At 39.7% G+C, this 25174-nt stretch overlaps 1 protein-coding gene across 11 annotated transcripts; it reads left to right on the plus strand.

The window, feature by feature from the left end:
- Positions 1–9039: 9039 nt before the first annotated feature.
- LOC131225625 (uncharacterized) lies at positions 9040–15135 on the plus strand. Of its 11 annotated transcripts, none has more exons than XR_009161433.1 (5): positions 9040–9171; positions 9280–9403; positions 14500–14589; positions 14683–14761; positions 14873–15112. XR_009161433.1 is itself a non-coding variant. In XM_058221187.1 (4 exons), exons 1-4 carry the CDS (start codon positions 9052–9054, stop codon positions 14709–14711), a joined length of 363 nt encoding a protein of 120 aa, XP_058077170.1. In that variant the 5' UTR covers positions 9040–9051; the 3' UTR covers positions 14712–15112. The 11 variants fall into 11 exon arrangements, 6 of the variants coding, with proteins under 6 accessions (XP_058077170.1, XP_058077171.1, XP_058077172.1 ...); XR_009161437.1 differs by lacking the exons at positions 9040–9171; positions 9280–9403 and adding exons at positions 12808–13196; positions 13985–14139; positions 14286–14375 and having other exon boundaries at positions 14683–15135; XM_058221187.1 differs by having other exon boundaries at positions 14683–15112.
- Positions 15136–25174: the final 10039 nt, after the last annotated feature.

Below are 25174 nucleotides of genomic sequence, written 5' to 3' on the forward strand. Positions count from 1 at the left end.
AAGCTTGTGATGGATATTGTTTGCTTTTCATATATCTATTTGATGATCTATAATAAGATAATTTAGGGGTTGTTTGGATGCAAGCAAAGTTGTGACCGGCACAAGCTACCCAAGATTTAAAAAGAATAAATAATAATATAAAAAAAAACTGTCCATTTTTGTCTAAACCATTTATTATGCACACGAACCGAGTCCCCAAATTTTGACGGTTGGCAAGGATGGCTGGGGTTGTTTGGATGCAAGCAAAGTTGTGATCGGCACAAGCTACCCAAGATTTAAAAAGAAAAAAGAAAAAAGCAAAAAAAAACTGTATTTGCATATCTGTATTTGCATGCAACCCATGTAAATTTCATGTTTAAAATGCAAGTGTGATGCCATAAACTATTTTTCTTTTTCTTTTTCTTTTACTTTTACATTTTTATTAAAGCCATCTGCATATACAAGATACACACATTATCGTGAATGCCTTTGAATGTATAGAAAGATTAACCGATTGGATGCTCAAAATCACTGTGTCACATCGGCTGATGAAGTCGGCAATAAAGTCAGCTGAAATGCCAAATCGGGTCTTCTAGGGAGGCTAACAACTAGGTGGCAGTACCTACCCAATAAGTACAAAGCAATCACCACTCCGAAGGGACCACTTCAGTGGGTATGAGAAAATAGAGCCCAATGCCATCTCATCTCCATCAATATAGATTTTCAGATTTTTTTGAGTTCATTTTTTTGTTTTTTTGAGTTCATTCCTTTCTTGTTCTTACTGTTAGTGGACTTAACCTGCCATACACTACTATATTGGCAATTAGACATCAATATTTGTCATTATTTTGATCATTGGACTCTCGGAAGAAATTTCTTTCAGAGACCAAATTTGGTTTCTAAATTCTTCCTGCACTTTCTGTCACTCATCCCACTCTAGATTTGGAGCTTGCTTGCTTGGTCTCAATGCAAACTCTACTTTCTTTGTTAGGTTTTAGTTTATTATCATTGTTTAAAAATATATAAAAAAAAAAATCATGGGGCTATTTGTCAATCAAATCAACACACGGAAATTGCTAAAGCCGAGTGACACCAATTTAATTCATGTTGATGGCCAATCTTCAGTTGTAATCTCGTGCATTTCGAGTACACCTGAAGGTATTCTAGCTAGAATTTGGGGATTTTTCCATACGACTGCCTGTCATTTAGTACATATACAAAACACCGCTTTTGAAGTTTTTCTAAATAAACGCTACCCTTTCAAGTATACAGTCAAAAAAAGCAGCTACTTTGACCAACAGACAATTAATGAATGAGAAGGGCCATTAGCAGCCTAAAAGATAGTTTTGTCCCTTTTGAACATAGTTTCCATTGTTTTACTCCAATTGCACATGCCCGACCTGAGCTCGGATAAGCTAAAGTTTGGTGGGGCTCACTGCAATGTCCTTGTCACATCCACTCTGTACATTAGTTTCCTAAGCTCATAGTAGGACATGAGCTCCATACTAGGCAGATTCAAAACTCAGGTAAAGCCATATTGTAGAAACAGTGGAATTAAACACATATCATTGAAAATTTTTGGGATCCTCAAGTTTCAAATGAGGTTGATATTTGTATTTTCCTTTCATCCTTATCAGCATATGTTGCGATATGTCTTAAATCTGAGTCCTTTCGCAACTAGGATGCGAAAGGGTCCCTTCGCAATTGGGATGCGAAAGGGAAGTTGCCTAAACTATAAATAGGTGTTCCTAGGGCTTTTCTAGGGGATGAGAAATAATTCTAAGGCTTTCTAAAGGGGTTCTAGGGAAATCAAAGGGTGTAGCAAGGGTGAGATTCGAGGTTGTTCAAATCGGGTAAGTCCTCTCTCTTTGTAATTTTTATTTTCACGGTGAAAATCTGTCGCTTTGTGCCGTGGTTTTTTCCCGCAAGGGTTTTCCACGTTAAATCTTTGTGTTCTCTTGTGTTTACTTGCTACTCTTAGATTGCTATCTTAGATCCAAATTTATGTGATTCCGCATCACAAATCTCAACAAGTGGTATTAAAGCAATCGTTGGGGCACAGATCTGAATTTGAGGGATTAGTAATAATGGGAAGCACTAGGTATGATGAAAAATAATTTTGAGTTATGGAAGATCAAGATGATCAGTTTCTTAATCAAGGTGAAGTTGGTGCTCTTGAGTAGCGAAAGTCTACTATGACTGATAATAATTGGAATACTCTTGATAAGAAGGCCTTATCATCGATCCATTTATGTCTCACGGATGAGGTTCTCTACAATGTCATGAGGGAGAAAACTGCAGCTAAGTTGTGGGTGAAATTAGAGGATGTCTATGCGAAAAAATCATCTAAAAATTGCCTACACTGGAAGCGGCAGTGGTATAACTTTAAGGTGGCAGAGGGTGGAGATCTGGAGGCTCACATTAGTAACTTTAATAAATTGGTTTGCAAATTGCTATATATGGAGGAAGTGATGAAAGATGAAGAACAAGCATGTATGTTGCTGAATTCTCTTCCAGCGTCGTATGAGTCATTCAAGGACACTATGTGCAGCACGAATAAAACCCTGAGTGTCGACACCGTTATCTCGGCCCTTCAAGGGAAAGCTATGAGAAAACTTAACGTCGACATGGGGATATCTTCTGAGGCACTGCTTACAAGGGGTAGGAATTCTGAATAAGGTACAGGTTCTTCAGGTCTATGTCTAAATTCAAAGGCAAAGGCAAAGGAAAGGTAAAGTGCTGGAACTGTGGGAAGGAAGGACATGTGAAGAAGGATTGTGAAAATCCTAAATCAAAGAGAAAAGATTTTGAAGTTTTGTACAGGGAGGCCAATGTTATCACGTTAGATGAATTGAGTGGATGTGATGGTGATGTTTTGTCTGTGTCTACTATCAGGCGGCCATACGATGATCGTAAGGACGGATGCTAGACACAAGGGCATCTTTTCACATGACTCCTCATCGAAGTTGATTCACCAACTACAGGGAGTGCAATGGTGGACAAGTATTTATGGGCAATGACACTCCCTATAATGTTGTAGCTGTTGGTTCAGTGCGGATCAAGATGTTTGATGGGGTGGAGCGTACCTTGACTGATGTCAGGCACGTTCCTGATTTGAAACAGAATCTGATTTCTCTTGGTGTACTTGAGGCAAAAGGATGTAAGTACACAGGTATTGATAGTACTCTTAAGGTATCTAAGGGGGCACAGGTAATCATAAAAGCGCAACGACTCGGTAACATGTATAAGTTGATCCAGAGCACTTCAAAAGGTGGAGCTGCAGTGGATGTAGCGGATTTCACCTCTGCATGTGTGTGGCATGTTGGACATGGCCACATGAGCGGGCAGGGTAGGAAGGTTGAGACGCACGGACAGGGATACAAGCAGGTGGAGCAGCCACCTGTGAGAAGAATCACACAACATGATCGCAGGATATCGGCGAGGTACATGGACGACTCCAATATCGCAGGGGATTTATCTTCTATTCAGATGGCTCTAGGTGAGCCTGGTGCTGAAAAGTGAAAGGTGACTATGGGCGATATGATGGATTCGTTGTACTAAACCGACATATGGGAGTGGGTGGAGCTTCCAGTGGGCCGGAGAGTAGTTGGATGCAGGTGGATCTTCAGGAGGATACATCATAGATATAGAGCGAGGTTGGTAGCGAAGGGTTATGCTTGGAGAGAAGAGATCGCCTTCTCAGAGATATTCGCACCGACGGTATAGCAGGTGTCTATTAGATCCGTGATTGGCGCTGGTTGGCCAATGTGATCTTGAGCTGGAAGGATGGATGTGGAGTCTGCACTTCTGTAAGGGAAAGTGAAGAGCAGATTTACATGAAGCAACCAGAGCAGTTTGAAGTTAAAGGGGTTGAGAAAAGACTTTGCAGGAGGTCGTGGTTCGACCTGTCGCCTAGGCAGTGGTTTGATTCCTTCATGGTGAGTTAGGAATTGATGACATGTAGATCGCCAATTATGACATGTCTGAAATCAATGTACTGAAGACTCGGTTAAGTGGGACATTCAGGATGAAGGATCGGGGGGTTGCAAAGATGGTTCTCGGCATTGAGACTGAAGGAGGAGTAGGCTTTGGTAATCACAGGAGGAATACCTTGTGTGTAGGTATTGATCAAGGATGTGATGGGTCAGGTAAAGCCGGAGAGCGTTCCCTACGCGTCTCTCCTCAAGTTTTCCTCAGGACATGTCCCAAAACAGATGAGGAAAAGCAGGATATCTCATGAGCCTTATTCGAATGCGGTTGGCAGTGTATGCCATGGTCTGGATTAGACCGGTTATTTCACAGGCTGTCAGTGTTGTGAGCAAGTACCCCGGCAAGCAATATTGGGTAGCGGTGAGATGGTAAGAAGACTACGTCTTTCCTTTTGAGAAGACAGGAGCAAAGATGGTTGGGCATGTGGATTCTGATCCAATGGACATGCTCTCCTAGATCGTTCCTGTAGAGAAGTTCAAGGTCTGTAAAACTTCTCTGGGCTTGGCGATGGTGTAAAAGGAAGACGGAGTGTGCAAGAGAAGCTATGATGTGATGCAGAAATAAGAGAAGAGGTCAAGAAGCTACACGGTTGAAGATTGAAGACATGGTGGAGATTGTTGCGATATGTCTTAAATCTGAGTCCTTTCGCAACTGGGATGCGAAAGGGAAGTTGCCTAAACTATAAATAGGTGTTCCTAGGGCTTTTCTAGGGGATGGGAAATAATTCTAAGGCTTTCTAAAGGGGTTCTAGGGAAATCAAAGGGTGTAGCAAGGGTGAGATTCGAGGTTGTTCGAATCGGGTAAGTCCTCTCTCTTTGTAATTTCTATTTTCATAGTGGAGATCTGTCGCTTTGTGCCGTGGTTTTTTCCCGCAAGGGTTTTCCGCGTTAAAACTTTGTGTTCTTCTGTGATTGCTTGTTACTATTGAATTGTTCTCCTAGATCTAGGTCTGTGTGATTCTGTAGCAAAAATCCCGACAACATCACCTTATGAATAGGTTTAATGAAACATACAGATGATGGTGGGGCCCATGAAGATATCAGCAATGGGCATTTCCATCCCCCACCTCTTTCCCATGGTGTGGCCTATATGAGTTTTGGATCTGCCTAGTTTTGGGGTCACCTCCTACCATTAGCTTGCGAACCTGATGGATGGAGTGGATGTCATAGAGACATCGTGGTGGGTCCCTGAAGGTTTCAGCTGTGGGTGTTTCCATCTACTAGTGTTTCACTTGATTTTTTTTTTCTGCATTGTGTGTGTGTGTGTTTTTTTTTTTTTTTTTTTTTGGTCCCATAGTGAGTTGGTGAAATTGATGGACATAGTGGATGTCACAAGGACATAGGGGTGTGTCCCGTGGAGCTTCGAGTTATAGGGCCTATATGTCACATGCAGCATGTCGAGATGACATGGTATATGACATTTAACCTTGGATTAGGTAGTTAGGTGAGTTAAAGGGAAGTTAATAATGGGCTTTTTAGTCATTTAAAAAAATATCATACTTTATACATTTATTTGAAAAAACTTTAGAAGTAGTCGTGTTTTTTGTACATGCACTAAACAATGAGTGGTCATATGAAAAAATCCCTTTGTATTGCAGAAGAAGGGAGGTTTTGGACTTTGGAGTCTCATAATATGATGGTTCTTGGAGAGATTGGATGGTTTTTGGAGAGTGAATTTGGGAAAAAATAATAATTTTTGATGCCTTTTCACTGATTGATAGATAGTCAGAATGAGCTTTAGCTAACATTCCAGGCATTTGACAGCATGACATGTAGGTGCGAGATCCAATCCACCCATCAGGTTTGGTTACACAATTTACACATTTTCACAAAAACATCTCTTAGGCTAGGGCATTAATATTAGTGGTGCCTTTCCGATGTATGGATTGGATCTCAGACCCATCTTGCCACACTGGCACGTGTGGCGCGCAAAAGACCTTTTTCATGTAAGAAAATATTCAAATCTCCCTACCTATCATCCACATAGCAACAAGAACTACACAAGGATAAGGCTCGACACATTGGCAATGCCTTGTAAACGAAAAAGACGTGGAGGAATACAGTACCATAGAAATCAAGAAAAACCTATCTCTACTAGATACACTAGCTAGTCCATCATCAAAGGGCCACCAGGGATCAAAAGGCTAAGATGTTGGGAATCGATAACAATGCTAGAACAAGCATAAATGGAAGGAAAATGCAGATGTAATACATAACGTACAAGGATTTTTGTTACTGAATTTGTGAAGGCAGTTGAAGAACATCTCTCACCTTCTCCCCCATGGCCTCTTGAATGAGTATGGTATCCCCCGACATCCTCCCAATAACCTCTCCGGCTATCATTTCCTTGTCGAAGAATGTGATGTCCTACCTCAGTATGGTTTTCAGATACATACTCCGAATGTGCGCTGCTTGTCTTTCACCCATGACCATCCAGCTCGAAACCTCTGCAGTGTGTAATGGTTAGAAAACCACTGCCTACATTGAGATGGCAATGTCTTGTATCATGGTCAGATCAAGTCCCCTGGGACAAGGTGGCCCACCTAGTCCATTGGTTGATCCAGTGGGGTCCACCCAAGTCATGTGTTGTCCCACTATAGCTGATAGGGCGATGAACTTCAGACCATTTCCCCTTTCTATATATCAGAGATGTACTTTGATTAGAACTAACACTACAAGAAAAATAGGCTTTACCGGCGGCCAAAACCGCCCCTAAAAGCAGGGAGATTTTTTATTTTTGGAATGGGTCTTTGATTGCTGAGATGGGTTGGTTATGTTCTTGAGGTGGACTTTTGAATTGGAGCGAATTTCGAATTTGATTGTGGGGATTGGTTTGAGAAATGTTGTAAACTTGTAATTTGTATAGATGATTTGTTTTCCTATCCTGGCCAACGTCTCACTTGTCTAGAACATCTGAGTGGTGCTGGTGGGCCACAGCATAAAGATTGGCAGTGGCGAGAATCAGACTAGTCCACTAAGTGGGCTGCATCCGTACATTGAGTCAGGCCAACGGCTGTCTGCTGATTTGGATGGTGAAGCACACCTGATTACTTTGGTTTTTGCACTTTGTAACCTTTATATTGTCGACCACCATTTGCATGGCTACAGGAAAGAACATTGAATGTTATTCTGGAATGTTTAAGAGAAAATTTTCAGCAACAGTCCATATTCAAGGAGGAAACAGCAAAGGATCAAAGGGCTAGAATCTCCTAATCCAATAAAGGGCCCACCTGATCAATGATCTGAGTCATGGAAAGCCCCCCCTTTTCTGGATTTTTTTTATTATTTATTATTTATTTTTAAAACATGGTTTTGTGGTTCTAGAGCTGCAAATGTGTGTTATATGAACTTGTGTAGAATTGAAGTGACTTTGAAAACTTGAATGATTTTAATGAGGTTTTTCTTCTTCTTCTTCTTCTTCTTCTTCTTCTTTCTGGGATTCGAATTTCCTTGTTTGGTTTTGGATCTGTGATTGAATGGTGCAAGAATTTCCAGAGAATAGTGGTGACTTTGAATTGGATTTTGTTTTGTTTGGGTCTTTTCTATTGAACTATTGAGGTTTTTAGAGAGAGTTTTCTTCTGTAGTATGTGACTTTGTTTGGGGATTGGGATTTCTTTCTTCCTGAGTTGTGTTTGTTCAGAATTGTTGTTTTTATTGATTTTCATTTTCCTTCCTTTGGGTGCAGAAAAGCAGTATGAACCAGAACAAGTATATTCAGATCCAGGTATTATTGTAGAGCCTTTTCTTTTCTCTTTTCTTGATTTTAATTAAAGAATGAACTGTTAGTGATTTAACATGAAATAGGGGAATGATCACATAGCTATTAGGGGCTCACCGTGATGCATGAGTGCCATCTAACCTATCCATTATATGCATGACCCAAAAATCTAGCCTGATCCACAACTAAGGTGGGCCACACAAAGGGAACAATGGAGGACATTTGAGGGGGAGAGACACCATACAAAGTTCCAGATGGCATGTGAGGTCCACCATGTTGTGAAAGCAAGCCAGTTGAGAGAGTAGATGAGCCTTCCCCTATTTACAGTAAGGGGAGGCGAGTGGCTAAACCCCAAGCTGATTGGAAATTCAAAAGATTTTATTTTTGGGATTTTATTTTTATAAAAGTTTGAGTACTGTTTCTGTGATGGGTTTGGCTGAATTCGTATGTTGTTGGATTTTTAGTAACAAAGTTTGATTTAGTTTACTTTGATTCTCTTTTTTCCAAATCGATTTTGAAATTTTGAATGTTAGAGAAGTGCTATTGTGATTTGTCTGGATGTATTTAAGTGACTATTTTGTGTGTTCTCTACACCATAATGAAGGACCACAGCTGGTCACAGAAAGTTGTGAGGTGCATTGGACACAGAAAGCTGAAGGAGATCTAATAGTCCAATGCTCCTGAGCTTTCAAGAAGACCATTTTTCCTGGGAGCCTCTCTGCATTTATGTATTTTTTGTTTTAATTATATAGGACATGAAGATGGAGCAGGAATTCTAACAGCTTCAATTGCAGGATTGTCCATTTTAGCTTTAGTAGTCTAAAATAACTTGTTATATATATATATATAAATAAATAACTTGCTAGTAAAGAAGCAATTTGATTTGGATTTTTGCTTCTTCTTCTTCTTTTTGGTTTTTGGATTGTTGCAAAAGAAGGCTCTAAACAAATGTACAGCTCTGAAAATCTTGGTTGAAGTTCTCTAAGACATCCACCTATTTCCAATCTTGGGATAGGCCCCAATATATCTTGCAGCCTATGTATTGAGTGGACCAGATTTATTTTTTGGGAAAACATGTACAGGTCGGACCAACCTGATGGACGGATTGGATTTTGCATCCATTTGCCATGTTGGCATGTGTGGCATGTACATGAGCTTTATTGCACATGCGTGTTTGCTTAGCAAAGCTTTGCAATTTATTAGTAATAGGTTGTTTCAAGTTACAGAAATAACTACTTTTTGTTTAAACCAGGATCTACAAAGATTTGCTTGGCACATTTTGTCTTTGGACAACTAGTACAGGACTAAGAAAATGCTGGTGTCTTGGTAAACAGGTTGGGGATGCTGGGCCGATTCTTGACATTATGGCTGTTGTGTTGGAGAATATCTCAACCTCTACCATTGTGGCAAAAACAACAATTTCTGCTGTTTATCGTACTGCACAAATAATAGCAGCAATCCCAAATTTATCATATCATAACAAGGCAAGTTGATAGGGTATATATTTGGCTATTTAGTATTTCTTCAAACTGTCACTTGGTTTTTGGTTCTATTTTGCCATGGTTGCATCTAATAACTATTTTGACTCACAGGCATTACCTGAAGCATTGTTTCATCAATTACTCCTTGCGATGGCCTATCAGACAATGAGATCCTTTCTCACACTTTCTGTTTGCTATTGTGAGGGAACTATTTACTGCACTCCATTTTGTAAAGGTGGAATGTCCATTGACCATCTTTCTTTTTGTGAGCCTCCTTGATTGGCAAAATAAACCAAATGCTAGGTGGTTGGCTTTAGCCCTTCTATCTTTTGTGAGAAGGCTGGAGCTAATCAAATTTATGCTCTATTCACTTCACATTTATCTGCATTAGTGTTATTGAAAAAGAAAAAAAATCATGAATTTTGTGGGGGCAATTCCAAAGTTCACTTAGTCAGTTGGTGATGAACCAATCACCGCTGAAGGTGTACTGGGCATTGTTCTCATCCATCTCTAGCAAGGCCGACAAGTGGTGCTACATTCTACTTTCTTTTCATTAAAATCTATTTTACTTTTGAATATGTATGTGATGATTGTTTAACTCTCACATGAGGATTTTAGTTCATGCTATCAATAATCACTACAAGAAATCTCCTTATCAGCGGCGCACTCTCACTGGCGGCCCCAACGAAATGCCAGTGTAGATATAAAATGTGCGGCGTTTTTACATGATGAGCTGACCAGCCTGATTTTAGGCTAGAGCAATTGTGCAATTGGACCCACCTCATGATAGCTTGTTCTTGCACCCAATGTCAACATTACGGAGTTCATAAGCTTGGGGTATTTCATCTATTTTCCTGTTATTTCTGTTGTGGGATGAGGCTAGGATGATGATGATGGTGATGTAAATAAATAAAGAAAAAGAAATTCAAACAAAGATTAGTGACTGACCAGGGAGTATTGGTGTGAAAATGGAAAATGGTTGTTAAGCTATTAGCGGCTCTTACTTTTTTGGTTGGAGAGCATTCTGATTACAGTATATCTGCATCCAACATGACTGTTCATTTTCTGATACATATGTATCCCACCTTAGAGTTGATCACTTTGGTCTTTTTTCTTTTTTCTTTGGGTGAAATTGGGCAAGTTTGAGTTGAAGCTTATTGAGTTTGGAGTGTGTGGGAGAAATGTCGAACAAGGCTACTGTGTTGAAATGCATTGAAGCAATTGAAAATGCTGCTTAGTTCTCTATGATCATTACTTGGTGTCACCTTGAGTCACTCTATGATCATTCCACCAATCCAAACAGCTATGTAATTCAATCACCACCCTATATGGCCTCATGGAAGCAACAAGCACACGACATCGTTAAGCTGTAAAAGAATTTAGAAACAAACCTGAAAACTAACCCTGAAGCTTGAATCTAAGCAATTGATTATATATATAATTGCAAATGAAAATCTCTGCTTTCCCTAACAGCTCAGTACCTCTACCTTAATAGATTCCTCAATCTGTGGTATCTCATCAGCCAACTGCATCTATGAAAATATCTGCTTTCCCAAACAACTCACTAACTCTACCTCTTTTTTTTTTTTTTTCCTTTTCTAATTGCAATTGTATTCTGTGAAGAAGATTTGGATAAGGCTACACTATTGAAGTTGAGATCCATGATGGCCCATACAATGTCATCAAGAACTGGAACTACATTGCATTGATTGACGCCATCCACAATGGCGAAGGCAAATGTTGGACAGCCAAGGTAAGTAGGAACCTTTTATGACGCCATCCATAAAAACTTTTGAGGTTTTTATGCTCCCAATGGCAGGTTATTTCTATTCCCAGTTAGGACGGTTAGTTATGGATGATAGGTTATGCTTTAAACTTCGTTGATGTAGTGAAAAATAAGAGTTTCCTTGGTATTTCATTGTAGATTTTAATCAATCTCCACCATTCACATTACACATTTCAGCTCGATTGAACTGTAGAAATTTGTACATAGGCACATGCCCATCATTCGGGCACAACAGATTTTTTGTGTGGGTATTTGAGATCTGATAAATGAATTGGGTAAATTAAAGATGGTAGTTTGGAATCCTCATGATTCATTTGTTGTATATTTCAGGTTATGTGAAGGTGGGTAACACTTAGAATACTTTTCAGATGATTCTTTGTTGATTACGTTTATTAAGTTCTGTCATCATGGTTTCATTGCATTCAAACATGAACTCAAAAGAATCAATCCTGAAGCTTTTGAAATGGACTATTGTGTAGTTTAATGCATTCAAAATCTGAAAATTTGAGATTGGTGGCTGTTAAGTCGATTGATCTATGGCCATGGATTTTGTTAACAGTTTCAACCCTGTTTGCTACATGCCTAAAAATGATTTCATCTCATTTCATTAACAGTAATTATATTTTAGAGATTAGGAACTCTAATACAGAATTATTTTTAACGTGAACTCACAATGTATCAGAGCACCATATGTCTAATAAAAAATAAAAAAATTACAGTTAATTAAAAATGAGATGAACTCATTTCAGGCAACAACCAGACGGCCAAAATATTTTATGAATAACCTCTGCATTCTTCGAAAACTAATGTAAGATCGTTGCTTTCTGAAAAGTTAAAGCTAAGAAAACCATACTGCTTGGTTAATTTCGAAGCGACCTCCAGTTTTAACTTTTAAGAAAGAGCTAGAAATGGTTGGGGCTGTCAATGAGCCAGGCTGGAGCCATGTGAAATCAAAATTTTGAATAGGTCTGGTCTCTTGACATCCCTAGAAATATTGTCAATGAGCCAGGCTGGAGCCATGTGAACTCACTATGGGCTATAAGGAATGGCCTGGTGGTGATCTATTGGATAGGCTGTCAAGGAACCAGGCTTCATATTGCCAAATCCCAGTAAAAAGTCCTCAAAGCTAGCCCAAGCTTTGAAGACTATAGAGTTGTACTATTCTATTTCCGAAAGTAGAAAAAAAAGCTGTGTCTACCAAACAGGGTGAGTATAGATATCAATTGCTGATTTTTTTTAGTGTGATATTTTTACATATTCATATGGAAAAGATTACGAAAACACTGCATGAACCAAGGTCAGGCATAACATGTTATTAAAATTATAGTATTTTAATACATTGTACAGGAAGTATCACGTAAGAATTCTCATAGATACATAATCTAGTTCGGTCCAGATTCAAGCATGGGCAGGGGTGTAACAACACCTGGTGCATTTATTAACCAGGCTAAAAAACTTACCCAAACCCATGCCCATGCCCATTTAGCCAAACTCTAGGTGCAGGAACCTGTAGGGCCTAGCCAGCTCATTTACAGCCATACTGAAATGTCTTTCTTATCCATTTGCACGTTGGATTATGCAATATATGCTGATTTTTATGAAACAACAGTTCTGCATTCAATTTATTTTAGAAAGACCCATGTGATGCTTTGTGGAAGTTGCAACTCTTCTAGTATCGCCCATTGCTATAATGATAGATCTGCTGATTTCTTCCTTCTCCTGTCATTTCAAAATACAAAGGCACCCACTAGTGTTATAATATTGCCAACCCACCTCCATTATTTGAAATTCACCAAATTCTCTAGATGTGTTGAAAACTTTGTTAAATGCTCCTTATGTTGAAACTGAGTGAGACATTAGAAGTTTGAAGTAGCTCCAGATGAATTGAATAACAAGGTTCCAATGCATCAGGTTGTGTGAATCTTTTCTTTTCCTTATCTTTCTTTTTCTCTCTTTTTCCCTATTTCTTTTTAGTTCTAGACATCACACAAAGCTGGATACTCCAACTGGTTAGAAGTATATTGGATATTAGATGCATCATAAACCTTTTGTTTTGAAAATGCAGCCTGAAACTGACAGGGAAGCAGGAGGAAACAAGGAATCATCAGTGAAGTTTAAGTCCAGCTAGTCCTTTAGCCATTGTCTACTTATAGAGACCTAGAAGCGTTAGCGTAAGAACAGATACAAAGCAATAATTTATTTATTTGTACGGGGTTTTGACAAATCTCTTGATGTGGATCAGGTGAAGTTCTATAAATCCTTTACCTTTATGAGTGTATGCATGTGCTTGTAGTAGGTCTTGTACTTGGGAGTACTTCACTAGGGGTGTTAGACAACTTTATCTGAAGGAATGCTACTCTTGGACCTGCATCCATGGTCATTCACATGTGTAGAGTTGGCACACGTGCATGGTCCAAATTTATTTTGTCCTTTTTGCCTTTTTGTTTGTTGGTAATTTGTCTGTTATACCAAATCTTGCTAGTGACATTTTCGGTCACTGACCAATGGGCTCACTTGTACAAACTGAAAATCGAAATAGTACTCTGTAATCCTTCAGATAGAACAATGTATAATACATGTTGTACATCATGCATACCAACTGTTGGATGAATTACCTCAATAAAGAACATTTTGTGTGGATCTCACTTGTGGGACCATCTTTCTCTATCGATGAATGGGCACACATGGATGTATGGTTGAAGACTATACCATTGATGCCCCTTTGGATAAAAGTAGAGCTGGTCTAACCATTTAAACTTTCCTTTCATCATTATGTGTTTTTACACCTTATAGATTTGATGAACTTTAACCATTTTTTCTTTTAGCCCTGTTTGAGGGATACCATTCCTATGATAAAAATGCAATTGCCAAAGTAATTTTCAGTCTGTCCAGATACATAAGGATCCATCAGAGGAGGGATGTTTCAGATCATCAAAATATACAATCATGTGTGCTTGGCTTGTCCATAATTGCTTGAGCCAAGATATGGACCTCAACCACTAATTATTCTTATATCGAATGCTTACATAGATGCATTGAGGTCGGAAAGCCTCGAGCGTGTGCAACCCAGCTCTCTTACAATCCAACACAGGCCTGGATAGAAGGTGTGCAATATCCAAGCTTTCCATCAGGTGGTTCCCCACTTCTTGATGCCACGGTTCAAAAATCAGGCAAGTCCACTCCATGTAAGGATCACCAAAAGCAAGGGCTCCACACCCTTGGCTTATTATTATTATTATTATTATTTTTCTTACCAATCTTCTTTGCTTCAATATAACGAAGGGTTTTCATAATGTTTGACTTGTATTATGTATTTATCTTTGGTTATAAGATGCTTATTCAAAGTGGAAGTAACTATATAGATTGTAGGCTCAGGGGTCCACAATGCTTACATGGATGCATGATCAAAACTGCTCATCAGGTACAAGCCGCTATATGGCTTTCCTTGTGCTGAATTCAGGTCCATCCATATTGAGTTGCATGCTAGTTAATGCTTCTGTAAAAAGGCTCATATTGAGTTGCATGCTATGATGCTTATGATGTAGTTTTATCCTTGAAGAAAAAGGGAAGAAAAATCTGTCCACATTTATATATAAAAAAATCCATAGCTATTCTCCTCCATCTGCTAGTTACAGGTATTTATTGGTTCCTTTTATTTTATATCAAATTTGTTTTTTGGTTATTTTATTTTGTTTTGTAAACTTTTGTCTTTGCATTGGTAACTAAAGGTGGAGCATTTGGGGTGGAGCATTGGTAACAGACGGGAGCTTTGCTGCTTAATATGGGGATGGATATGGACTTCATTCGGTATGGTTGTTTTTGCAGAAAATATTTATAACTGAAAATTTAATTTTAGATTGTGTAACTTAGATTATAAGTGTACATACTGTTTTATTACTTGACCTCTATGCATGGCAAGGTGGTGCTGACAAAGGTCTTCTATATGGCATGAATTCTGGTTCTTGGGGTGCATTTGAGAAGTCTCGCCTTGGGTGTCGTTGAAGTCCATTGATTTTTATTTTTTTTTTCCTTTTGCTTTTCCTTGTACCTCAATTTGTAAATTTTCTGTCCATTATATAACCTTTCATTCTCAGGCCCCTTGTAAATGAGGCTGGTTGTAAATGATTTACAGGTTGTGTTTGAATGCTAATTTAAGCCTTTTATGGTCTTTTGATTTAGAAGATTCAGCCTAGCATAATTTTTAATTGTTTATATTATTTTTTCTTTTACATTGTAAATGATTTATTGGCGTTTCAAAAAGATTTTATCGGCGTTTTTAAATTTCTCATTAGCATTTGTTATAGCTTTTTACCGGCGTTTGTTGCAAAATTTATTGTGTTTCTCATATCTTTTTTTACCGACGGTTTTTAAGTTTTTAGCGACGTTTTGTAAATTTTTCCGGCGCTTCATATCATTTCTAGCGGCGCTTTTATAGTTTCTAGCGGCAGTAGTAAAGTTGCCGGTGAATGATAATAAGCGCCGGTATAAAGCCAATTTTTAGTGGCGGGCGCCAAAAACGCCGCTAAAAAGGACGAACGCCGGTATCTGATACAGCAACGCTCCCCTTCTGTGGCAGCCGCCCGACCGCCGGTAATTATTATACCAGCGGTTTTTTGGACTTTTAGGGGCTGTTTTGGCCGCCGGTAATGACTATTTTTCTTGTAGTGATAGTAGAATCGAGGAACATATCCTTATAAATCAATCAGATCGATTACCATTTTCACGCTTCCTTATTCTTTCTGGTTCCATCTTCTTTTTATTATGAGGGTTTCTACCTGTAGTCCATTCCTCATATTTTCACCATTATTCACCTCCAGTACTATCTTCCCCATGGATTGTGCTAAAACTCTGATACCGGTTGTTGGGCCTACTTCTTATCTGGTTGCTCCTTTGCTTGAGCTATTAAAAGACTTACGCTCTTAATAGGTTTCCTACCTTTTCTCTAGATCTTTCTTCTCTTTCTCCTTTACTTTTCACTTTATGAAAGGGAAACCTTCCTTTTGGATTTAGACCAACTCAACTGGTCATATGGATGCCTAACAAATAACATAAAACCTGGCCTAGGCTTCATAAGTGATGGTTGAGTTGGTTTAATTGCGTGAAAGTTCAAATTAAAAGCCTTTGGAAAGATGTGGGTCTTCATGAATGTCTCTGTATTTCCCATTATGACTTAACCATCAATGTCCTCCTTGTCGACTAGTTGCTTTTAGAGTCAGTCGATCAATGTCTTTCATTTTCGATGTGGACCTATGAGTCTTACCATTTTTCACCTTTGTGCCCTTAATGATCTCCCTGCTTGTGGTGAGGTAATTTATTTAGGCTTTACATTTAAGGCCCATGATGAATTCTTTAATAATAAGAATCTTGTATTTCATATGGCTCTTTCATGAAGAAAGAGGCTAAGATGGAAGGGCTAGTCTCTAATTAGAGGCATTGCATTTTCCTATTAATGTGGATATACCAATACGTTTTCAGCATTCTAACTGGACAAGTGACTAAGGAGTATATGCATTTGGTCGAAGCTTTAGCTTCCGGCCATGGGTTAGCCTTAGCTCCTTACATTCCTTCTCATCATTATCGTGGTCTTCATAACATTTACTCAAAGGATTTTTAAATGATTGGAGGACTCTTGTAGAATTTACAATTTTAGATGTATGCATATTTCTTTAACCATTTTTGTCGGCATTGACTATATAGATGACAAATTCTTCCTTTTTAAGAATAGATAATTCAATACTGACTGGTTTACCTATCAAATTTTAACCCCTCAAACCTTTATTCAATTAATCAAAAAGACTATCTTAAAGCTAGTTTACCTCTTGACCCAAGACATTCTATTTTGCAGGGATTTTGTTATTAAAGGATTAAATGCCAAATCACGCATTGAGATGTACTCCCTAAATCTTTATGCCAACCAATTCAGCCTAACCCAGTCAATCCCTTTTCCATCTTGTCATTTCATAAAGAATTAGCCCTCGATGGCATCTCATTGGTGATTATGCTGATAAATTCACGTCATTGGGCATTCGTTATAGAGCTAACTTTTTGGACTTTTCTTTGCTTGATCTTTCAAGCCAACCATCATTAAACAACCTTTTTAAATCCTTGTGGTCATCTTATTTTGACAAAAAGTGGACCAACTTGCTTGCGTTGTTGAACCAACGACTATCTCCTCCAATTTCCCTCCAAAGCCACCACCCTCATCTACCACCCCAAAAGGGTCGAAGAAGAAAGTTATGGCCTCTTCTTTTATAATATCTCGAGTATTTTTATGGGTAAATTAGTATTTTTTGCATTATTGTATGTTAATGTTATGTTTTCCCTATTTTAGTTATTATGTGGAGATTTGATGTGCACACTTAAACGTACATGCACACTTACATTAAAGTAATCATTATCCTTTCATACGTGAATCTACACTTACCCAATCACTAGACCGACCCTAAAAACATTTAGTCAACCTAAGATTTAGCCTCCCATCTTTTTTATCCTCGTAGGACCATTCCTTCCTAGTTATCATCTTATGACATTAGATTTATAACGCCCCAAACTTTTCAATATTCGAGAATTGAAAGTTCTCGATCGTTACCATAAGATCCAACCTATTATATACATGGGTATAGCACAATCTATTTATCCTTACACACATTCTCCAACATCGATCTGACCATGAGAGATGATCCCCATGCCTAGACAAAGCCATTTGCTAACTGTTGATTTTAAAACAAGATCATCATATATCCAAGTAAACCCACTTGCAACCATCTGTCTACAAAACTAACTATACACCCACCTACTTACATGACTAGACTACTGACCGTCAAGTTTTTCTACTTTAAACATATCATCTGACCATCCATTATATGGTTTGATATATGTACATTCCCGAATTAACTAGTGAATAACTATTTATTCATAATGATTTATATATAAGTCCTTTTGTAAGAATTACTTAGAAACATGCCTATGACCATTTAGAACCATTAGATTTCCCAAAGCTCTTATATTATCAATAATTATGATAATGCCACTAACCTAGACCCTTGAATTCTTGATCACTCGGTTCCCACGATCTGTTTAACGTGAAATTTTATACCATTCCTATGAATCATAAATTAACTATACACGTTGAATTTCAACCCTTAGATCATTGTAAAAGCGACCCATTGAAAGATCAACCATTAACCATTGATTTTGGGGCCCACCTAACCTTTGGATATGCTCCAATTTTGGACTCAACCCTTTAAATTAGATGAAAAGACGAATGGATGGTGTAGATTTCTTAGAAAAACAAGTCTGTGGGCCCCACCTTTGATGCATTTGCACTCGCTGTGCACGGTCTCATAGAGACCCGGTCAAACCGGTCTGACCCGTGAAATACAAAGAAAGAAAGGAAATTTCCTTCCTTTTATAATTCTCCCGCCCGATAACATTCAAATGAACGGACTTGTTTACATTATTTGTGGGCCACCATGATCAGCCGACAAGAAGATCCAAACCATCCATCTCATTGGCCACCTGAAACCGACCAGTTCCCACCTCTGACCAAAGACCAGCGAACGACAAATCTTGATGCACGCTGTGATCAACCGCATGGGCCACTAGAACACGAATCGGCCCAAATGTTAGACCATTACTCTAAATCTCTCCATCAGGCCAACGAAAGGATCAGATCCTCCAAAGAAACAATGGAAATGGGCCCCAAAGACTCCAGTAAGAAATTGAAGTTGATGCTCTCTTTCCGCAAACGATGCCAGTGAAGAAAATGGGCGCACTTTCCTCACGAGTAGGAAACCGCGAGAAGGCATCCCAGATGAAATCCAAGCCGTTCAATCCACGACTGGGATGATTCCGACTCCAGCCAAGATCCTTGAAAGAATCGGAGGTTGTGAATTTTGACAGTCTTCCTGCGTAAAACATGTATATTGGATTTGCTAGGGTAAAACTGCGATCACACAAGTCAATACAAGGATAGAAACAGAGATGTGAGGGCCTTAGAGCGTCGGCCACAAGATCTGGGACGTTCATTTGACGGCCCTCCGCTGGAGAAACTTTTCCAGTGCTCTGATTGTAAGAGATGTAAGAGGGCAACGACCGGCAGGAATAGAACCGCAACAACTCTATTTCGTCTTGTCACGCAACCCATGACTACATAGAGGAATCTTCGCATTGCGTAAGAAACCTTACACAAGGAATATGCACTCGTACTGGCTATAAATAGCCTGCTGGTTCCGTAAGTAAGAAATTAGAAAGGGAGAGAGATCAAGAGAGAGTTTCTTTACTGGTCACACCGGCAAGAAGGAAAGGAAAGGAAAAGAAAATGAAAGAAAGAAAAGAAAAGAGAAAGAAAAGAAAAAGAAACAGAGAGAGAAAAGAAAGAGAAAGAGAGAGAGAGAGAGAGAGAGAGAGAGAGAGAGAGAGAGAGAGAGAGAGAGAGATCATGTAGATTTGCTAGGTCCTTGACTAGGTCTGGGCTAGATTTGAGTTGAGGTGAGGGTTTTATCCTTTAAGCTTACTCTAATTTAATTAATATGAATTATCTTGATTTTTCATTTTTATATATTACTGAGAGTTATCCTTTCAATTGATTGCAAATTTACCATAAACACTTATTTAACCTTTTGGGAATCACGATTCAGTTTACATTTCCTATCACTACAAGTGATGTGTTAAAGGTATCACAACTAGTGAATCAAATATTTATCATGGACGTAATGCGTTACGGGTAGCGGCCCTCTTAGTCGGAATGTAATTCCGTGGGTTGGTTGGCGTGGTGCACAATCGATATGTAAATCGCAAATGCAATGTTACATCAACTTTTAAGGATTGGATGTCTTAAATAGTCGCTCCATGAATACATTGTGTTACGTAAATCCTCCAACCGCGTTGTTGCGTCACCTTGAGATGTTCGCATAAATCCACGTTAACGTGGGATATGCCGGCGAATATTCGTATAGTAAGAGCGCAGGTCGAGCCAGATATCATGAACTGTTTTCCACATTGTGATAGTGATCACTACCTATGATAAGCTGCACACACTTTTCTAGGCATACATTCATGTAGATTATTTGCGCATACTGATATCTCTCGTAGTGGTGGAGTACGTGACATATTAGAACCCTTACGTTACTTTTATGATTCTCTTGAATCATTGTTAATCTTAAAGGATAACTATCACTATAAGTAGAACATTGACCCTCTCCCAACCATACAGATGATGCAGGTGATGTACAGATTAAAGACCTAAAAGACCATCTCCCTATAGAAGACTATACTGAAAGAATACGATGATAGTTTTATTATTTAATTTTATACTTCCGCTGTGAACTCGATTAATGTAATAAGCTTCCATTGAGAAGGCATTTGATTATTTGTTAAATTTCTTTACTCTGATGAAATAATCAATCCAGTCGATTTTATTCTTATGAATGTTACCTTCATGAATGTATCTGGATGTGATCTAAATGGAAAAAGATAAGGTGCGATTTCTAAAGCATCCAAGTTTTACATTATTAACACCCGATTTTCTCGGGCATGAGTATAAACTCTGGTCGTAAAAATTCGGGATGTTACAAGATCTACATGTGTCCTTGACCATCCAAGGATATGAACCAATCATTGCCTTTATAGATGCACATGAACATTTCCTACAATTAATTGTCCATTTCAATGGACCCTTATAGGTTAACTAGAATTTTAGAAAGATTTAAGGGCATATATAACCATACCTCTTGGGCCATGCTCAAAAGCATGTTTTCGCTTATTTGATCATGGTGAAATTTTAACCAAACATTGCTTGATTCTTTAAAATCATACACCTAAATTTTTTTCCTTTAAATCTTAGAATCCAGCTATTTATCATAATTCCATGTTATTTCTCCCCAATGGCCTGTCTGATCACTAAACCGTGACCACCATTAGATTCCTCTTACTTTTCCCATCAATCCCATAGGTTTACTTTTTTGTATACACAGTGTTTGGACATGTTTCCTGGACCGTCAAGCCATAGAGAACCTTTGGTAAAGTTCCACCAGCTTTAAACTCTTAAATGCATTATACACTTGCCCACAACCACAATTCATAACTCTCCACCTTGTTAGTGCACTAATTTGTGCACCTACTTGTTAATCACGCTCGTCTATGTGTTAGTGAGTCAGTTGAGCCATTGAAAGCTGAAGACTAAATACACATGAAGACTTCGAGCATCAAGAAAGTGAAGAACAAGTACATCAAGGTGCCTTGGTGACCTTAACCTTAGAACCAAAACAACCTAACCTCCAGATGATCCTAAACTTAATAGGTAAGTCTTGATTAAACATCCATTAGCTTTAGGATCCTAATTTGAACACGATAAGTTAGGCTAAAAGTAGTGCAAAGCTATTATATTTGTATCTGCCTAAAATAATAGTTTTTGAGTGGTCCTCGATCCCATCAACAGGCTCTCGATGGTGTAAGGCTCGTATCCTAGTCCGTACCATTCCTTAGACCCCCGCAATCCTCCCCGTCGAATTTTGGCAACCCGTGACCTGTAACCGGCATTTACACGTGATCCTAAGTCACATCCCATAGATCAGAGTTGACTCGACCCGAGACTTGTACCATTGCGACCGCGCCATCGCCGTGATTCCAACGCTGAATCTTGCGCACTGATGCAATACCCGGGCCAAGAGTTGTGGGCCCGCGTATATTTCGAGGAAACACTGTGCATTGCGAATTTCGAGAGAATCTCTACCCAAACATCACATCAATTAATCAATCACATGTCAAGTACAACCCATCCCTCACCCATACCTCTCTCTTCAGCAAGTCAAATGAACCCATGCCTATCCCATCCCTTTCTTAATAATAAGTCAAGGCAACCCATACCCTATGCCACCTCATGCCCCAATAAGTCAACAAAGCCCATGCCCTCCATGTCACCTCCTCTGACAACACCCTCTCCTCTCTCATTCTCTCTACCTTTTCCAAACAACCCAAAGAGAGTGGATGTCCAAGCTCTTCCAAGAGAGCCTAGTGTGTGGCCCACTTCTTACCCTCTCATCTCTCATCCTAACCCTTCAATCTCTATCATCCTCCATCAAAGTTGAAGCCATGAAGCCTAGCATTCCAAGGAGTTAAGAAGAAGACCATCGATGGGCGATCTTAGGATTTTCATCATTGATCTTGATGATTTGAGGGGCCACATGTGGTGGGACCCATTTGATGTATACATTGTACGATAGGGAGGGCTCATAATGGCGGAGCCCCTCCCCTCCACACGTCTCTCTCTCTCTCCTTGTATGTTGGCCCACCTAATGTATGTGAATCCAGGCCATCCAGGGCTAGTGGCCCACTGTGATGCATGGAATCCATGCCATCTGTCCAACGAGTAGGCCTTGCTGCTTGTACGTGGACCTACCAGATGTATATGCTCATCCGCACCGTCTAGCATTCTGGATGGTGGGACCCACCATTGATGTATCTATATATCCACACCGTCCAGCATTTTCTGGATGGTGGAACCTACTGGCACGTGTGATCTGCACACCATCTAGACCCTGGACTGTGAGGCCTGCTATGATACATGTGTTTTAATCCACACCATGCATCTATGTGGCCCACCTTGATGATATATGTTTTATCTAAATCGTCCATCTATATGGACATCAACAAGTTTGTGGACCTGATCATGAAGTATGTGTTATATCCCAACTGTCATCTGATGGGGCGTGGATCTCACCCACGTGGGACCCATTGTTGTGGGAAAAACGGATTGGCTGGTGTACCTTGCACAATTATATAACTGTTGTATTGACGTCAGCAAGTTCTGAGGGTCTGATCATGAAGTATGTATTATATCCAGACCATCCATCCATTTTTATTTGGATGTGGGACCCACCCACACGTGTTGCACATGTGGGGTGGGGCCCACCTTGAGGTATGTGTTATATCCATGCTGTTCAATCATATGTAGAGATCGTTTTATGGCATTACAAAGAGAATGAGATAGATCTAAATTTCAAGTGGGACCCACTGTATGAGTTTTATCCTCACTGTCCATCTAGACGCGGGACTCCACACGTGACGTATGTATTGTATCTACACCATCTGGTCCTGACGGTGGGACCACCATGATATATGTTTTGATCCACACCGTGAATCCGTGGGACCAACATGATGTATGTATTTTGTATCCACACCGTCCAGTTGTCTGGACAGTGAAAGCCACCATGATATATGTGTTTTATCCTCGCCATACATCTATTGGGGTTGGCCACCTGCTGGTTGTGCAGGATCCACCTGCTACGAGGCCCATTGTGATGTATTTGAGGCCCATGGGATGTGGCCCATTGTGATGTATTTGAGGCCCATGTTTGAGGCCCAAATGTGATGTATTTGAGGCCCATGTTTGAGGCCCAAATGTGACGTATTTGAGGCCCATGAGATATGGCCCAATGTGATGTACATGTGAGGCCCATTGCGATGTGTATGAGGCCCTTGAGCGAGGCCCGTTGAGATGTATGTGAGGCCCTTGTGGGAGGCCCAACCCGATGTATATGAGGCCCGATGTGATGTGCGATTCCACCATGACGTATGTAATAGTGTTTATGATGCCCATTCATCTTCTTAGTTGGTTCTAAATGGGCCATGCCTTGGGAGCAATGATGGTTTAATGTCCACATTGTAAGAGCAATGATGGTTAAATGTTCGCATTATAACCCTTCCTAAGGCCCATTGTTAGGCCCATTCTCATCTTCCCTTAATGGGCTAACCTAAATGTTGGGCCCCCATGTTTGTTAGGCCCATCCTTAATATGAGTAGGCCGTCTAGGCCCATCTTTGATATGAGGAGAGTACATCATCATCATATAACATGCTCAGTATGACTTCATGATACATGCCCATACGCATCATATGTATGCTTGATACAAGGAATGATTAATCATAGCATATGCCATCGGGCAAATTGTTATGAGACTCCCTAATAGGAGGAGTTGCCCATATGAACGCGCGATACGAGTAGGATTGCTGCATGACTGATAGCGTGATTCATGCATCTCGCATTTGTGTGACATGACTATTGTACGCCTTAGCGACATCAAGGTCATAGCCTTCACAGGCATATTGTGGATGGCAGAATTGGACACAGGAAATCTTTCTCTACATGGGGTGTAATAGATCTCCCTGGGTGAAATTCCCTAAACCCTTATGATACCAGGAGGTTGCTCCAACGTCTAGACTAAGTGGATGCATGAGCGCCAAGTGCCGAATACCAGGAGGCCGTGATTTTCACTGTGTCATGGTCGGTTGGAAGGGAGTGCGGCCTTACTCGCTTGAGAGGAAGGGGCAAAGCTAGGCTGAGTTTAATCAGCTTGAGGAATGGGTTCGCTATCGACGAACTGGGCCCAATATTGGTAGGCGGATAGTGAGGTCTCTTCCACTCACCTTGTTGCGCCCGATAGGGGGGCAATCTAGTTTTGAGTGTACTAGACCCTAGTGATATTCCAGAGTTGAGCTGTATTGATATGAGGATTTAGATGAGGACTGACATGCTTACATTGCATCTCGTATATGACATTTGGTTACATAGGCCTCACATCATATGGCTCGGTATGGCCGATAGCATTCATGTTATGCATCGCATGACCTCAGTATGGCTAATAGCATTCATGCCTTACATCGCATAGCCTTGGTATGACTGATAGCATTCATAGACTTACTAGCATGTTTTCTCATTACTCTGATATTGCTTATTCGATACTTACCTTGCGTACACACTTACACCACCCTTTAAGCTTTCTATAAGCTTATACACGACCATTTCGTGCAGGTGACGTTGAATCGTAGCAGAGCTGAGGCAGGAGGGTGTGGCAGATCATCTTAGAGCTTTTGTCTATCTTTGTATTTCGCTTCCGCATTGTACCCAAAGTTTTTGATATAGTGGATATGTGGTGATGTTGTTTTTTGACTTGGTTATGCTTGTGGTTATACTCCTTTACAAAAAAAATCATATTGGAAATCCTCATTTTACGATCCCAGGATCAGAATCCGGCATATGAGTACCGTGAACTGAGAATAGGGTACTACGAAGGCTGTCACTACCGGTTTCCAAGTTTGAGGCGTGACAATGGGACTCGATGGAATCAAAGGACCGCTCGATGCAATCAATTTAATAGTCCAAGAATTAAATAGAAAATTCATAGATTTTCTCAATGGGATCGATGGACAGTTCTATCCTATT

Source organism: Magnolia sinica, chromosome 14, assembly GCF_029962835.1.
Source record: "Magnolia sinica isolate HGM2019 chromosome 14, MsV1, whole genome shotgun sequence".
In the NCBI taxonomy this organism is placed as follows: Eukaryota; Viridiplantae; Streptophyta; class Magnoliopsida; order Magnoliales; family Magnoliaceae; genus Magnolia; species Magnolia sinica.

What these genes read in the sequence shown, in the direction of transcription:
- LOC131225625 (XM_058221187.1), top strand. Translation starts at nt 9,052, where the DNA reads ATGGCTGTTGTGTTGGAGAATATCTCAACCTCTACCATTGTGGCAAAA. An exon ending in CTGCACTCCATTTTGTAAAG is followed by an intron (nt 9,404 to 14,499) that starts GTGGAATGTCCA and finishes CTTATGATGTAG; the next exon opens with TTTTATCCTTGAAGAAAAAG. An exon ending in CCTCCATCTGCTAGTTACAG is followed by an intron (nt 14,590 to 14,682) that starts GTATTTATTGGT and finishes TGGTAACTAAAG; the next exon opens with GTGGAGCATTTGGGGTGGAG.